Raw genomic sequence first — 16,182 nt, 5'->3', positions numbered from 1 at the left:
GATTATAGACAGGATTTTAAAAACATGGATTAGGAGAGAATAGAAATTACGATATTAGGGTATGTGGTAAAGGTGATTATTGTTTTGTGATGTTTTGTTCAGATATGTGCATTTGTACTTTGGATACAGTAAAAATGTCTTTATTATGAGTTGTAATCACAAACTTTTGAAAAACAACAAAAGAGACTAAGGAAGAACAGTTGGAAATAATTAAATCACTTTTGTTCTTCACTTCTCTGATGGCAAGGAAAAGAAATGGACCCAGTGAAAGTGCAGTGGGAAGTAGATTTTTCTTTTCATTGTACAGTTGCTTTCCCCCAAGCCACCTTTACCGCATCAGTTATGTAAGGGGGAAAAATACAAAGAAATAAGGGGAAAGGGCTTGCAAGGTAATGAACTGAAGGATATAGAAGGAGAGGAAGAAAGAGAAAGTATGAATGAGAAATATGGATGAGAGAATAAACCACATACGGAAGCCTGGCTTTTCGCCTAACCTGACTGAGTGACTCCAGAAGCTCTGTTCCCGAGCACCACAGCCCAGCAACGCCCCTTGGATTTGTCCTGCCGCTGCAGCTGTTTCTTATTAGGGATAAAGCTGGATGAAGAACCTGGGGTAAGGGTACAAAACTACCTCTAATTAAAATTGTGATTTAGTTATATCACTAATAAAAGTTATTGAGAGCTTAACTAGGGGTCAAGAGCTATTCTAAGCACTTTAAATGCATGATCTCACCAAGTAAGTAAATATTGGTTAAGCCCTTAGAACAATGTCTGGCACATGGTAAGCACTTGCTGAGTATTGGATATTATTATTATTTAATTACTAATTAGAGAAAAGTTACTAAATATCATCATTTTACTAGTAAGGAAATTGAAGTATAACAAAGTTAAGTAACTTTCTCAAAATCTTATAGCTGGAAAGAAATAGAATCATTCACTTTTGAGTTGGAGGTGAGAGACTGATAGTATAGGTGCATAGCTACCCACTCGGATATTCGTGCCTGGAAAATCCCACGGACAGAGGAGTCTGGTGGACCACAGTCCATGGGGTTACAAAAGAGACATGACTTGGCCACGAAACAGCAGTGAAGGCTTATATGGTGATTGGTGCTTGAAGGATGATGATAGAAGAGAGAATAGACAAAATGGGTCTTAAGTGAAAGACATTATGAAAAAAAAATCCCTTTAGCTTGGTGACTGGTTGGACACGAAGTAAAAAGGTAAGTAAGATTTAAAGTTGGTTGTCTGGGGAAGTAGTGAGTAGGATGTAAGAAAAGGGAGAAAACTTTTATGCTAGGAAATGATGACAAATTCCATTTAATAGTATTGAATTTTATGTCAGATAGTCAAGTGAGGATTAACAGGGAATTCAAAACTAAAGTTAGAGAGGTGTAGGCATTATCACATAAAGGAGTTGCAGAAGCTATAAGAGTGTTTGAGATCCCCAAGGATAACCAATAAGTTTTTGGTCACAAAAAATCTGGGGAGTCAAAAATAAAGTCATTATAATAGCATCCACACAACATTTCTATGCCTTTGTTCACACCTGCTTTTTAGAAAACCTACAAGTAATTCCAGGAATCTTTAAAAAATAGTATGTCACTACTAGGGCTTGCCTGGTAGCTCAGTCTGCAAAGAATCCTCCTGCAATGCAAGAATTTGATGCCTGTGTTGAGAAGATCCCCTGGAGAAGGAAATGGCAACCCATTCCAATATTCTTGCCTGGGAAATCCCATAGATAGAGACTGGCAGGTTATAGTCCACATGGGTCACAAGAGCCAGACACGACTGAGTGATTAAAACATCACCATGGCACTACTGCTCCAGGGATAGCCTGTTGTTGGGCATGTACTGTTTTCCTCGCTGCTGCCCTGGTTTCTGTGGCTCTGTCTGTTCTTGCTGCCAACCCACCATCTGCGAATGGGGGGAGCCTCCGTTGTGGTTTAGTACCTTCCCCACCACCACAGCAATTGCTCTTTTAGACCAATGACGTTCTCAGAGACCCTGGAGAGTCAGTGTGAAAAAGCTCTCCTACTTTTTCTTATTCTACTATCAAGTTTCAGACTTGATATCCATTGACTTTTTCAGCAGTTCTGTCCAGGTGATAGATGTATTGGCTTTATGGTTCCTTAATCAGTTTCTTATGCCTAGATGATTCCTGACCGTCAGATGAACTCTTACAGAAAATGTTTCTCCGTGTCTGCCCCATTGGTCCTTAGGCATATCTAGACTTGTCTAAATCCAAGGCGAAGGCTGCTTACTAGGCTTAAACTGAAAGCCAGGACCCTTCCTGCAAGCTCTCTGTAGAAAAGAGAGATCAAAGTGGGAAATTCCCATATTTTCCAAGATTATTTCATCACTTGCTACTCTGGTCTCTTTACTGTTTCTATGGTATTTTCCTGGTTGATGTGAGATTATTTCTTCTCTCCAAATGGAGCAATCACATGTACTTACTATGGAATTAGGTCCTATCTGAATATTCTATAGGGAGGCTTGATTTCACTTTTTTCTTTTATTTCTTACAATTTTCCATGCCTCTTTAAGGGAGTTTAGTAAAGAGTTGACTGTCTAGCACATTTTCCTTTGAAATGAGTATTGGTAATTTTTTTTTTTTCTGGTTACCTGTGAAGAATCCCGATGAGCCTTTTTGAAAACTCATCATTTGCAGTTATTTTAGAACAGCAATTTATTGAAAGCTACTATATTAGAAATGTTTTATTGCACTGCACTACAGCTATGAAGTGCAAGGAACCATGAAGATTGAAAATTACAAATGACAGATGTGTCTCTTTCTTCTTATTTTTTAGCCTTCTTTGAATCCTGGGGGGAGCCAGTCATCTGATGTGGTGCTTTTGAACCATTGGAAAGTGAGGAATTTTGAAGTTCAACGTGGTGACATTGTGTCATTAGTGTAAGTAAATCAGAAACATACTATATTCCTATATAAGACGATTTATAATTATCTGATTTAGCTAGTAATTCCGTTTATACCATATTGTCAATTACTAAATTAATAGGTTCATTTAAAATGTAATACATTTTTCAAAATCTATTTTGAACTGTAACAATACTATGAAAGAAGATTTTTTTCTATGATACTTAAAATTTATCACTTGATTGACATACTTGGTTTTGGCAAAATGTTTTTGATGAAATATTGATTAGAAATTATTATATTGATGATCTAGAGTACATGTATCTGGTATTTTGAGTTATTTTGAAATATTGCATTTTGGAAGCAACTTGTATGTTACTCTCATGCTTTATTAGCTGTGTAGCTACAAAATATTTCTAGACCATTGTAAGTGTGACATGAAATTCAGTGGCATTTATATATATGTATCAGTGATTTAACTGAAAAAAGGAAGTTTGGAAGATGGTAGACTGGAGGCTTTTGTTTGGGACCAAAAGGTGGCACTGTTTCTCTGTTAAAGTATTACGACTGGTCAGGAACAAGAATTTCATTCTAATCTTAGTGTAGAGAAGGAATGTCAAAATGTACATGACTGCACAATGATATTCCTATGTTTGAATGATTTAGATTTGAGATTTGTTTGTTTATTTTAGAAGTAAATTTACACTGAGAAGACTGCAACAGAACTTGCCTAATTTCTACTCTTTTCAGCTACTTATACAAATGTTTTGACATGATTCCCTGTTATGCCAGTTAGTGCATTGGGGAAGCAATTAATGTAGTAGTTACTGTTATTTGTTTTAATGATAGTAAAATCCTACTGTTTGGCGAAGACTTGGAACTTATAAGTATGATTCTTGAATTAGAATAATTGTTTATTGTTGGGTGATAATTTATAATTGGTAAAAGCAAAACGTTATCTACTTGCTCTTACTTATCTTTGGTTACTGCTTTGTGGAAATAGATATTTTCTAAATGTGTCTCAGTCAAGCCTGTTCTACTAAGATTTATTTGAAAACATATTAACTAAACCTGGTCAGTAACTAATGAAATAAATTTGAGTGGAGTTTTGTATGGCAGACATCCAAGGATGGGGATTAATGCTTCTCATATTCTTGAGTGCTTTCTTTAATATTAACCTACTCTTCAGAGTATCCTTTTACTTTGTCATTCAGGGAACTGCTTCTGCAACCTCCTTAACAACCTTCCCATGCTGGGTTAGCCTGTCGTGTGCTCATTATTCTTTTGCTTTTGGTTTGACAAGGTTACATCCTCACTTAGCCCGTGATGGAGAGGATACCCACCCAAGTGAAAGAGGTCACCTTATAAGCAGACGATTGTGCGGTGTATTTTTTCTGTGAGAAACATGCTGACTATCTTTAACCAAATGAATTTGAATAGGTAATTGGGGAGGAAAAAAGGCTCCTTAAAATCCAAGTTTGCATGGATCCAAAACTGTACCCTAGCATATCCTAGACTATATTAAAAAAGAAGAGAATGTTATCCTTTTATGTAAATATTAAAGTGATTGATATTTATTATATAAATTAATTTCAAAAACAGTATATTCAAATTGAGGTTGATATACTAAATTATAGCTACCTCAGTTGAACTATATTTTAAATGAGTTAACTATGTGATGTATCTCTGTCAGGTATGAATAACACAAATTTTCTTTCATAATGCTTGTTGTTAGTAGGAGCTATTTACATATAAAAATACTTAGTGATTGGTATCATATTATTTAACAACAAATAATCATCAAGCAGTAACTGTTGCTTTCTTTTGGTGAACAACCAGACTTATACTTGTTTAGTATGATGCAATACTAATAAAAGACACTGTTTAAAGTATCTTTTTAGTTTCATGAGCAAAAATGCTTTCTGGACACATGTCCTTACATTAGAATATCCTGTCAATATAAGAAATGTGTGACTAATACAGAAACACATGACTAAATTTTGAATTTATGGCTAAATATAAAATACAAAGATAACAAATTGATGTTAATTATGCATTTTATTGATACATAAGTAATCTTTGGTAACAAAGTAGTGTGACAGCTTATATTTTAAATCATTCCTGGACAGAATTTTATGTATTCAGAGTATGTGGAAATGCAGCACTTCTACTATAATATTATATATGCCTTTCTGGAAAACTTTGTGGTTTGCAAATTCATTCTTAAATTACTAGGGCTTATGCATCTTCATAACCAGAACACCAATGAAAATAACAATAATTCCAATAGCACTGTTTAAAAGACATCTGAAGTTTCTAATAAATAAACACTGCAGTAAATGTTGGATTTACTTAAAACAATAAAGGTGAAGATAGCTTGATGGAAGAAGATATAAGGAAGGTTTGAGGCTATCTATGTTTTCAAGGGCCAGTGTTATTATTATCAGAATTTGCAAGAAGAGAAAAGATTGCAGGCTTCGTACAAAATGTACAAATGTACAAAATATCTCTGATCCCAGAGATAGATGTTCAGTTCATTGTTTTGTGTTGTTTTATTTGTTGTAAGTTTTTTTTTTTAAACAAAGATCCGGGTTAAACTTGCAGTAAGTTTCCTAGGAAAAAAGTTGAATGTATAATACTGATTCCTTCTTAGCTTGCTGCCTTTAGTGTACTCAGCCTTCAACTGCTATTAATGAGACATTGATGGTTTTGGGAGAAAATCAGATGTGAACCAGTGAAGCTTCTGCTTTATACCGACTTCTTTCTCCATTCTTTCTCACCAGCTGCCTATGAACTAATTCATGTTACAGTAAGACAGTATGTAGCAAAGCAGACTGTCCCATCTACTTCATTCAGTTTATTGACCAACACTATTCCCTAATGCAAGGAAGGTCTGGGTGGGGGAAAGGTACATATTGGAATATGCTTCTTTGCATCCCTTCCTTCTCTTTTCCTGTCACTTTCTTTCTGTAAAAGACCGTAGCAGTGCAGCAACTGTTTAAGCACGTTATTCAGTAATGTTAAATAGAAGGGTGTTTTGTTTAATAACATCACACAAAACATTATTTGCTGTCATTGAGTCCTCAGTGTTACTGAGTGTATGCAGGAGACATCATACTCTCTTGGTGGATTTGCAGACTAATAGTGGGGATTAAGGTGGATTTTCTATACCTCGGAATTGACTTTTCATTAACCTGTGTGATGGCCTTACTGCCATAGACTTAACATAAGTAGCACTATTTTATAATGATATATCAATTAACAGAACCATTGGGACAGAATTTCCTTCATAATAAAGTTTCAAATAATCACATTTAAGAGTGTTTTAACTTTTCATTTTGAGATATTATCGACTTAAAGGTTGTAAAAATAGTACAGGGAGTTCTCACATATCCTCATTTATTTTTTAAAATTTTATTAGTATAAAATTGACAAAATTGTAAGATATTTAAAGTGTATACTGGGATGAATTGATATATGTACACATTGTGAAAGAATTTCCCTCATCAAGTTAATTAACTCGCCCATCGCCTATTTACATTTTGTGTGTGGGAGGCGGGGAGGGGGTTGGGCATAAGCTAGAGAGAGAACATTTAAGTTCTACTGTTGGCGAATTTCAGTTATATAACACAGCTTATTAACTGTCATCACCATGTTATACATTAGCTTCTCAAACCTTATTCTTCTTATACCCTCCAAATATTAACATCATACACAACCATCGCATAATTATGGAGACTGGGAAATTGACACTGATACAATACTGTTAACTAATCTACAGACCTTATTTAAATTTCATTAGTGTTCCCACTAATGTCCTCTTTCTAGACCAAACTCCTACCCAGGATCCTATATTTTGTTTTTATTTTTCTTGTCTCTCTAGTCTCTTCTAATCTGTGACAGTTCCTTGGTCACTCTTCATCTTTTTTAAGCTTGACAGTTTTAAGGGTCCTGGCCAGATATTTTGGAGAATGATCCCTTTGAATGTTTGAGGGTCAGTCTGTCTCCAGTGAGGAGGTGGTGCTGTTGATGGCAGTTGTTGGGGAGGCTGCAGCAGTGGTAACAGTTGGGAAGGTGGATAAGACTAGGTCAGAGGAGATGGAAATTGTCAGGCATGGAGCTTTTCAGGTTCTTGGAACCACATATTTGTGTCCTGACTAAGAGATCCCATGGCTTCTATAAGTCCACACAGACAATTCTTTAGATGCTAGGAAGCAAGGAGGGAGGCCTGTGCAGGTGGGGAAGGCTACAATTTGTAGTAGGGTTGAAGGGAAGGAACTAAGGCTAGGTGACAGATTATACTACACTGAGCCAGCATTCACTTCTACAGTAGAAGGCAAGGGTGAGTGAATTCTCCTTTAATGAACACTCCTGTATGTCAGGCATTACACTAAGTGCTTTGGGTTGTCATTTTATTTCTCCTAACAGTAACAGGAAATAGTTATTATTATTTTTGTGGGTAGTGGACATTATTTATTTATTTTTTAATGTACTTTTTATTTAGGTAACTTTGGTTTAGAACATTATATATATATATTTTTTTTTTTGATGTGTTCATTTACTTTAATAACACTACATTTACCATGTTATCACCATGGAATGTAAATTCAGGTTAGACGAGAATTCACAAGTACAACAAAGCATTCTGTGATATACCAAAGTTTGTATAATGTCTGACCAAACCAGCTTGCTCATCAATGACTTCCACTATAGGGATTTTGTTTAGTTGATGATACTTTTGGAGAAAACAAACATACCGCACACATTTAAAAAGTGTTTTTCATTTACCTTTGCATTAGCACTTAAAATACATGTTTCAAAATAATTTAAAATTATTCTAATATAACAGCAGCAAAATATAATTCTGCAATTACTAAAGAGCTAAAAGGGACCCACAAGTTCATGTTTATAACTATGATTCTAAAATAAATACTACTTGAAAGTGGCTCTGTTACCAGCTTTTTAGTGTTGGTTTAAAAACACACACAGACTTCCAGGGAGGTTTGTAATGTTGTATTCCATGCACTGTTCTGAAAGGGTTCCTCAAGACCCAACCAGCCCTTAAAACAGTACTCAGTCCACAAGGCCGTCAGAAAGTTAAATTAACTGGGGTAAATAGGATTCCTACTTTACATCAAAAGCATATGATATTCTGCAGCAACTGGGAGCATTTTCAGGATTGGCATGTTGTCTTCTTTAGAACTAATTTCAACAGAAGAGTTTAAGAAGGTGGACAGGTACCACTATCAAGTGTATTTAAAAGTGACATGTTTCTTTTGTGCTGGTCTGACTCCCCTGAATGACCTAGCTAGTGAACTAGTCACCAGTAACTTGGTCACCAGGCAAATCAAGCCTGCAAGAAAGGAGGCCAATTTTCAAATTACCATGTTCTTGTCTGACCCAAACAATTTATTTTCAGCATAAACATATAACCTCAATATGAGATGTCTAACTAAAGCAAGCACCACCAAGACGACCAAGACAGCATCTCCTCTTCTAAGGTTTAGGTTTCCCCCAGAATTCTTGATACAGGGAATAGCCCATACCAAGAGTCATTGCTCCCTCAACAAAGCCTTGGGCTGCCACACGCATGTGGATCAGGTGAACAGACATTTTAGTAGGTCCCCTGCTCTTCAATCTATATAATCCATATGCAACAATTGCTGCAAAACCTGCCATTCCAATGGGGACAAATGGTGCCTCTCTAGCTTTTCGGATAAGTTTAGATCCCTGATCTTCATCGTATGAAGAAAGAGAAATATCTGTGTCGCTTGACATAGTGATTGAAGAATCTTCAGACAACTTCAAGACGTTTCAGGTTCCTACCGGATTCTCCATTATATGTTTCATATGTAAACATTATATTTCTACTTCTGTATACACTAAATCTTGCAGACATAGTTAAAGTGATAAAACTAAGATTTAGCAAGTAAATGGCAGAGCCAGAATGTGAATACAGGTCCATTTGAACCTGTATTTTAATACAGGTCCAATTAAACCTGTATTGCTTGATATAGTACACATATGTGGCTATTGAGCAGTTAAATGTGGCTTTTGTTGTTATTCATTTGCCCAGTAGTGTCCCACTCTGCGACCCCATGGACTGCGACACACCAGGCCTCTCTCTCCCTCACCATCTCCCAAAGTTTGCCCAAGTTCATGTCTGACACCCTCTTCTCCTTCTGTCCTCAATCTTTCCCAGCATCAGGAACTTTTCCAATGGGTCAGCATTAGATGACCAAAATACTGGAGTTTCAGTTTCAGCATCAGACCTTCCAATAAATATTCAGGGTTGATTTCCCTTAAGATTGACGGTTTGATCTCCTTGCAGTCCAAGGGACTCTCAGGAGTCTTCTCCAGCACCACAGTTCAAAGGCATCAATTCTTGGGCACTCTGGCTTCTTTACTACTGCTACTGTGTGCTTGTTATGTAACGTGGCTACTGCTGCTTGTTAAAATGATAGTATTTTGTATACCAAGTGCTTGTGTGCTCAGTCATGTCCAAGTCTTTGCAACCCCATGGACTGCAGCCCCCAGGCTCCTCTGTCCATGGATTTTTCCAGGCAAGAATATTGGTTGTCATTCTTCTCCAGGGGATATTTCCAACTCAGAGTTTGAACCAGAGTCTCTTGTATCACCTGCATTGGCAGGTGGGTTCTTTAGCACTGAACCACTGGGAAAGACATATTTTGGATATATTCAGTCAAATAAAATATTTTATTAAAATTAATTTCAGCTGTTTCTTTTTCCTTTTTTTAAATGTAGCTAGTAGAAAATTTGAAATCACCTATGTGACACACATTACATTTTAAGTGGACAAATGCTCTGTCTAAATCTTCTTCCACTGTACCTGCTGCTTTCCTGGAGTGTGTCTAAGGTGTCTCATCTAAGGGTGAACTAAGATGAGATCCTAAAGTCTGAAGTGGAGAAATACTAATGTAGTTTCTATGAAATACAGTACACTCCCAAAGAGAGGTAAACACTGTGTTGGTGAGTGTTGGGATGATCAGGTTCAGAGACAAAGGAAAAAAGACATGTAATTTACAAAGAGAGAAAAGTACCCATTATAGTTTATTATTTTTTTTTTCTTGTCGGACTGAAGTCTCTTTATTTTTTTAAAAAAATATTTATTTATTGAAGTATAGTTGATTTACAACATTAGTTTCCAGTATACCACAATGATCAGTTATATATATATATATTTTTCAGATTGTTTTCCACTATAGGCTATTATAAGATACTGAATATAGTTCCTTGTGCTATACAGTACATTTATTTTTGCTTATCTATTTTATATATAGCAGTTTGTGTCTGTTGATCCTAAGTTCCTAGTTTATTCTTTTTTACCTCTTTTCCCCCCTTTGGTAACTGTAAGTTTGTTTTCTGTGTCTGTAAGTCTGTTTCTGTTTTGTGTATGGGTTCATTTGTATTATTTTTAGATTCCACATGAAAGTGATATCATATATTTGTCTTTCTCTGACTTACTTCACTTCATATGATATTTTCTAGGTCCATTTACGTTGCTGCAAATGGCAATATTTCATGCTTTTTTATGGTTAAGTAAAATTCCATTGTATGTATATACCACACATTTTATATTAATATATATCTCACCAGTCATCTTTTGATGGGCATTTCGATTGCTTCCATGTCTTGGTTATTGTAAATAGTACTGCTGTGAACTTTGGGATGCATGTGTCTTTTTGAATTAGAATTTTTATCTTTTCTGGATGTATGTCCAGGAGTGGGATTGCTGTCTTATCAGTTCAGTTCAGTCACTCAGTTGTGTCCGACTCTTTGCGACCCCATGAATTGCAGCACGCCATGTCTCCCTGTCCATCACCAACTCCTGGAGTTTACGCAAATCCATGTCCATGGAGTTGGTGATGCCATCCAACCATTTCATCCTCTGTCGTCCCCTTCTCTTCCTGCCCTCAATCTTTCCCAGCATCAGGGTCTTTTCCAATGAGTCAACTGTTTGCATGAGGTGGCCAAGGTATTGGAGTTTCAGCTTCAGCATCAGTCCTTCCAATGAGCACCCAGGACTGATCTCCTTTAGAATGGACTGGTTGGATCTCCTTGCAGTCCAAGGGACTCTCAAGAGTCTTCTCCAACACCACAGTTCAAAACCATCAATTCTTCGGCGCTCAGCTTTCTTCACAGTCCAACTCTCACATCCGTACATGACCACTGGAAAAACCATAGCCTTGACTAGATGGACATTTGTTGGCAAAGTAAAGTCTCTGCTTTTCAATATGGTATCTAGGTTGGTCATAACTTTCCTTCCAAAGAGTAAGCGTCTTTTAATTTCATGGCTGCAGTCACCATCTGCAGTGATTTTGGAGCCCAGAAAAAGAAAGTCAGCCATCATTTCCACTGTTTCCCCATCTATCTGCCATGAAGTGATGGGACCAGATGCCATGATCTTCGTTGTATCATATGGTAGCTCTATTTTTAGTTTCTTAAGTAACCTCCATATTGTTTTCCATAGTGGGTTCATCAGTTTACATTCCCACCAACAGTATAGGAGGGTTCCCTTTTCTCCACACCCTCCCCAGCATTTATTGTTTGTAGAATTTTTGTTGATAGCCATTCTGATCACTGTGATATAATATCCCATTGTATGTTTGATTTATATTTTACTAATAATTGGACTTCCCTGGTGGCTCAGATGGTAAAGCATCTGCCTACAATGTGGGAGACCCAAGTTCGATCCCTGGGTCAGGAGGGTCCCCTGGAGAAGGAAATAGCAACCCACTCCAGTACTCTTGCCTGGAAAATCCCATGGACAGAGGAGCCTGGTAGGCTACATACAGTCCATGGGGTTGCAAAGAGTCGGACATGACTGAGCGACTTCACTTTCACTTTCACTTCACTTTTCACTTATCACACTTTATTATATCAGTGTGATATAATATCCCATTGTAGGTTTGATTTATATTTTACTAATAATTATAATTGAGCATCTCTTTTACGTGCTTCACAACAATTTTAATATTTATTGATTGTTTATCATTTTCCAGTCCCAATACTGAATTCTATATTCATTTTTATTTAATCTTCATTAAAATAAACCCTAGTAAAGTAGGTATGTGTTTAGTCCCATTTATAGGTGAGAACACTGAGGTACAAAGAGGTCAAGTAACTTGTTTAAGATCATATAGCTGACAGGTAAATGGAAGAATGAAGGTTTGAAGGGCTTCCCATCAAATCCAGTGTTCTTGACTGTCAAACTGTAAAGCCTCTGTATATAGAGGTGATGGTTTAGTTGAGGATCCTTACTCATTCTTAGCAAAGAAGTCACACAAGCCCTTGCATCTCTACATCAATTGGATTATCCCATGAAATTTCTGATACACTTGTTTCTGAAATGTAGTCTCTTCATTAATAGCAATAATACTTTATTATAAATATAGAATCTGCATACAATTTTGACAGCTGGTTTGCAATATGCTAAGCTAATTGCCACTTTCTGTGATGGCTACATCTGTAGCAGTAAATATGCAAAGAGTTATGAAGATGTGAGCCAGGGAAATAGATGAAATAGAAAAGAGCCTTTGCGGAAAAAAAGAAAGGTGCTAGTTCCTTTGTGTCTTGAGTGCTTGTAAATCTTTAAAGGTCCCTTGACCCACCATTGGAAATTAACTGCAGTCTGCTAAAACACGAAATTCATGTTTTGTAACAAATGCCCAGGGCAATGATAATACTGAATAATGACTTATAATTGTATGAAAAGCCATTTAATCTGTTGAGCTGGGAGAATATAATCGTGAATACTTATCTAGTCTTTCCATTGTACTTATTCCTGATTTTTTTGGTTGAGAGCCTTTTTTTTTTGTTTGTAGTTAATATTGTACATTTCAGGAACACAAATCTAGAAAGAACATGACTTTAAGAGAAAGGTTCTATAGATAGGAGGAAGTGCCTAGGCTTTTGTTCATTGTTTTTAATTAACTGGTATTCAAAATGCTGGAGAGTGAAGTCTTGGGCTGTAATTTATTTTGATGAGAGATTTAGATTTTGGCACTTTCAATTACCCATAATAATCTGTATCCATTACTATGTGTATTTACAAATGATACTTAAAAAATGAGATAGTGTAAGTTTTATTTGCTATTATTTGATCTAGATTAAATTGATTTTATAAATACTATTTAGAGGCATGTAGATAGAAAGTTGGTAACCTTAAGGTGCTCCTTAAAAGCAATTTCCTTTCTTGAGCAGGATAAATTGCCTTCACAATTTTTATACATTTAATTATGCAATAAAACATTTTCTTAGTTCAGAGACAAATTATAGCTTAGAGATGTTTCAGTGATCATAAATTTCAATTTTGAATTATTGAGATTTTATGGTAATGTAACTATAGGAGCTATCCATAGCCTCTGCTCAACCCTTTTCATAAATCTTATATTCTCTGAGAGATGACTAGAAGTTGTCAAAGAACGAAGTTATATAGGCAGCAGTCCATGAAATAGTGGTACTTATGTTTGTAACTTTTTATTTTTATTGTGGAAAAAAACCAGTCTCTGAGGACACTGTTACCCTACTTAAAAAAAAAAAAAAAAAAAGTGCAGGACAGCATTTACAGAAAAGACACTCCTAAATGCTTGTTGTTTGTTATATTTAAGGTGTCAGGTTGAACTGTGAAGGAGAAGCATTTTGAATATAAGCTTTAAATAATAATTCTAACAAAGGAACAACTTAAAAATTTAAGAAGTAAATAGTTGAGCTTTCAAGCAGAAAATATAATACACAAAAAATTAGCTATCCCATATGTATGTCAACCCATCTTTAATACTTTTGGAATCAATAAGATATGTATGCACACATAAACGGAGACCACTGAGATCAATCAGTATCTGATTTCTTCAAATATGATAGGCTAGTTTGTTTCAAACTAAGGCCCATATTGAGAAAATGAGAAAACACCGTTAAAAAGAATATCTAAAGGCATTATAGTACTACCAAGGAGGAAAGATCCCAGAGTGGAGCAACACACTGAGGTGAGCCCTGTATTTAGTGCCACTTCTCATCTTGGGTTTTTGTCACTTTATAAACAGCTCATGCCATGAGGCTGAGAAGTGAAGCAGTGGAGGCTAAGATGGGAGGTACTAGGCATAATTTTTGGCAGTTTCACAGGGGTAAGAAGTCACGAAGTAGAATTCAGGCATATGCAGGACCCTGGTGAAGCGTTTTCAACTTTTAATTGGAATCCCCTAAAGGCCATGTCCTAGGAGTTAGGGAGAACTAGAAATAGACTCTAAGTTACAAAAATTACAATGCAGCCTTTGATAAACTCAATCTTGATTTTAAGGTAATATGCCTTCACTTTAACTATCTGTTATTGCCGGAAGCAGGAGACATCATGCAGAGTCTCTATAAGTTTTACACACAGTACCTCACATTTTATAAAAAATTACCATGCGTATCACAAACCAGGTCCAAGATTTTAAAAATATAAAACAGGAAACAGTAGAAACACTCTCATGGTGTTCTAGTTTTTGGAGTTATTGGACATGATGTATAAAATAATTATAATCAATATATTAAAAATTGATGAAAAGATAGAGTTTATTAGAGAATGAGAATATAGAAGAAGAATTGAAAGGGATTCTAGAGACAAAAACTAGTGTAACTGAAGAGCTAGATCAGTTTAATGCAAATTAGAGACAACTAGGGGGAGGATTGGGAGAAGGCAATGGCACCCCACTCCAGTACTCTTGCCTGGAAAATCCATGGATGGAGGAGCCTGGTGGGCTGCAGTCCATGGGGTCGCTAGGAGTCAGACATGACTGAGTGACTTCGCCTTCACTTTTCTCTTTTCATGCATTGGAGAAGGAAATGGCAACCCACTCCAGTGTTCTTGCCTAGAGAATCCCAGGGATGGGGGAGCCTGGTGGGCTGTCGTCTCTGGGGTCTCACAGAGTCGGACACGACTGAAGCGACTTAGCAGCAGCAGCAGGGGGAGGATTATGAACTGGGTGATAGGTCAGTTAGGAAATATCTAGGCCATGGGTGATTGGTTCACTGGTAGGCACTGCATATAAACAGGGCCAATCTGAGTCATTCTTGGAAATGGATGGATAAATATTAAGGGTGAAAATTTACATTTTTGTTAGAGTTGTTAAGTTTGAACAATATGATCTGTTTAAAAAAAAAGTCACATTTCTTTAAGGTTACATCAATAAAATAGGTGCTAGCTATAGTAGGCAGAATTTTGGTCCTCAAGTTTCCATGCCTAATACCTAGGACAGAGAATATGTTGAGATATTGTGCCCATGGATACGTTACCTTGTATTGGCAAAGGGACTTTGTGGTTGTAATTAAGGTTGACCTTCAGTTGACCTTAAAGGGAGGAGGCTAGCCTAGGTTATCGAGGTGAGCCCAATCCATGTTGTCTCAGGAATCCTTAAGAGCAGAAGCTAGCCTAGATTATTCAGGTGGGTCCAATGTAGTCACATGAGTCTTTAAAAGCAGGCAGAGGCGGAAGTGAGGAAAGTGCAGTGGAACAAGTCAGAGAGAGCCAGAGAATGGGAACTCTTCCATGCACTTTTGCTGGCTTTGACGATTCAAGGACCATGAGAAGAAGAAAACAGGCTACCTCTAGGAACTAAGAATGAACTCTTGCCAAAGGCCAGTCATACACAGAATTGAATTTTGCCAACAAGCTAATGAGCCTGGAAATGGACTCTACCCCAGTCTCTAGAGAAGGACCCAGAGTTGCCTACAGCTTGATTTGGGCCTTTGGAGACTCCAAGTGGAGTACCCAGCTGAATTTGCCAGACTGCAGTCCTGGAGGACATGAGCTTTTTAAATTTTAAATGGCTGTTATTTTAACTTTAAATCCCTTCATTTTTTTTAATTTGTTAGAGTGGCAATATAAAATTGTGTTTAGCAATGGAAAGATGCAAATAGTTCTAATACTACCCTTAGAATGTATAAAGAGATGAACTTTTATAGAAGACTCTTACTAAGTATTTGAAAAATTTTATTAACCACTTGCCTAAGTAATTAAAAATTATTTTCTTTTATGTAAAACAAACCTGTAAGCCTTAACCTGCAAGTTGCTTTGTACAAGAATGTAAGAGTGGTGATGGTTTAGTTGCTAAGTCATATCTGACTCTTGTGAACCCAGGGACTGTAGCCCACCAGGCATCTCTGTCTTCTATCCAAGGAATTTTCCAGGCAAGAGTACTGAAGTGGGTTACCTTCTCCTTCTCTAGGGGATCTTCCTGACCCAGGGATTGAGCCATGGTCTCCTGCATTGCAGGCAAATTCTTTACCAACTGAGCCACTAGGGAAGC

The 16,182-nt window shown here is 36.7% G+C and overlaps 1 protein-coding gene and 1 pseudogene across 29 annotated transcripts in view; one reads left to right on the top strand and one right to left on the bottom strand.

Annotated features, from left to right (window-relative positions):
- The window catches only part of IMMP2L (inner mitochondrial membrane peptidase subunit 2), a 958,924-nt gene that overhangs the window by 79,822 nt on the left and 862,920 nt on the right, over positions 1-16,182 (top strand). For 27 of the 29 annotated variants that reach the window (XM_086396574.1, XM_086396575.1, XM_086396576.1 and 24 more), the window contains exon 4: positions 2,808-2,911. In XM_086396574.1, coding sequence (XP_086252700.1) covers positions 2,808-2,911 — 104 coding nt within the window. Of the gene's footprint in view, positions 1-2,807; positions 2,912-4,178; positions 4,768-16,182 lie in introns of those variants that run through there. The other 2 variants (XM_086396586.1, XM_086396587.1) reach the window with 1 other exon arrangement.
- Positions 8,150-8,668, bottom strand: LOC147374252 (HIG1 domain family member 1A, mitochondrial pseudogene; annotated as a pseudogene).

The sequence above is a fragment of the Bos grunniens genome, chromosome 4, assembly GCF_055505025.1.
Source record: "Bos grunniens cultivar Pamir isolate PY7600 chromosome 4, Bosgru_T2T1.0, whole genome shotgun sequence".
In the NCBI taxonomy this organism is placed as follows: Eukaryota; Metazoa; Chordata; class Mammalia; order Artiodactyla; family Bovidae; genus Bos; species Bos grunniens.
This window is presented reverse-complemented; position numbering and strand designations above follow the sequence as displayed.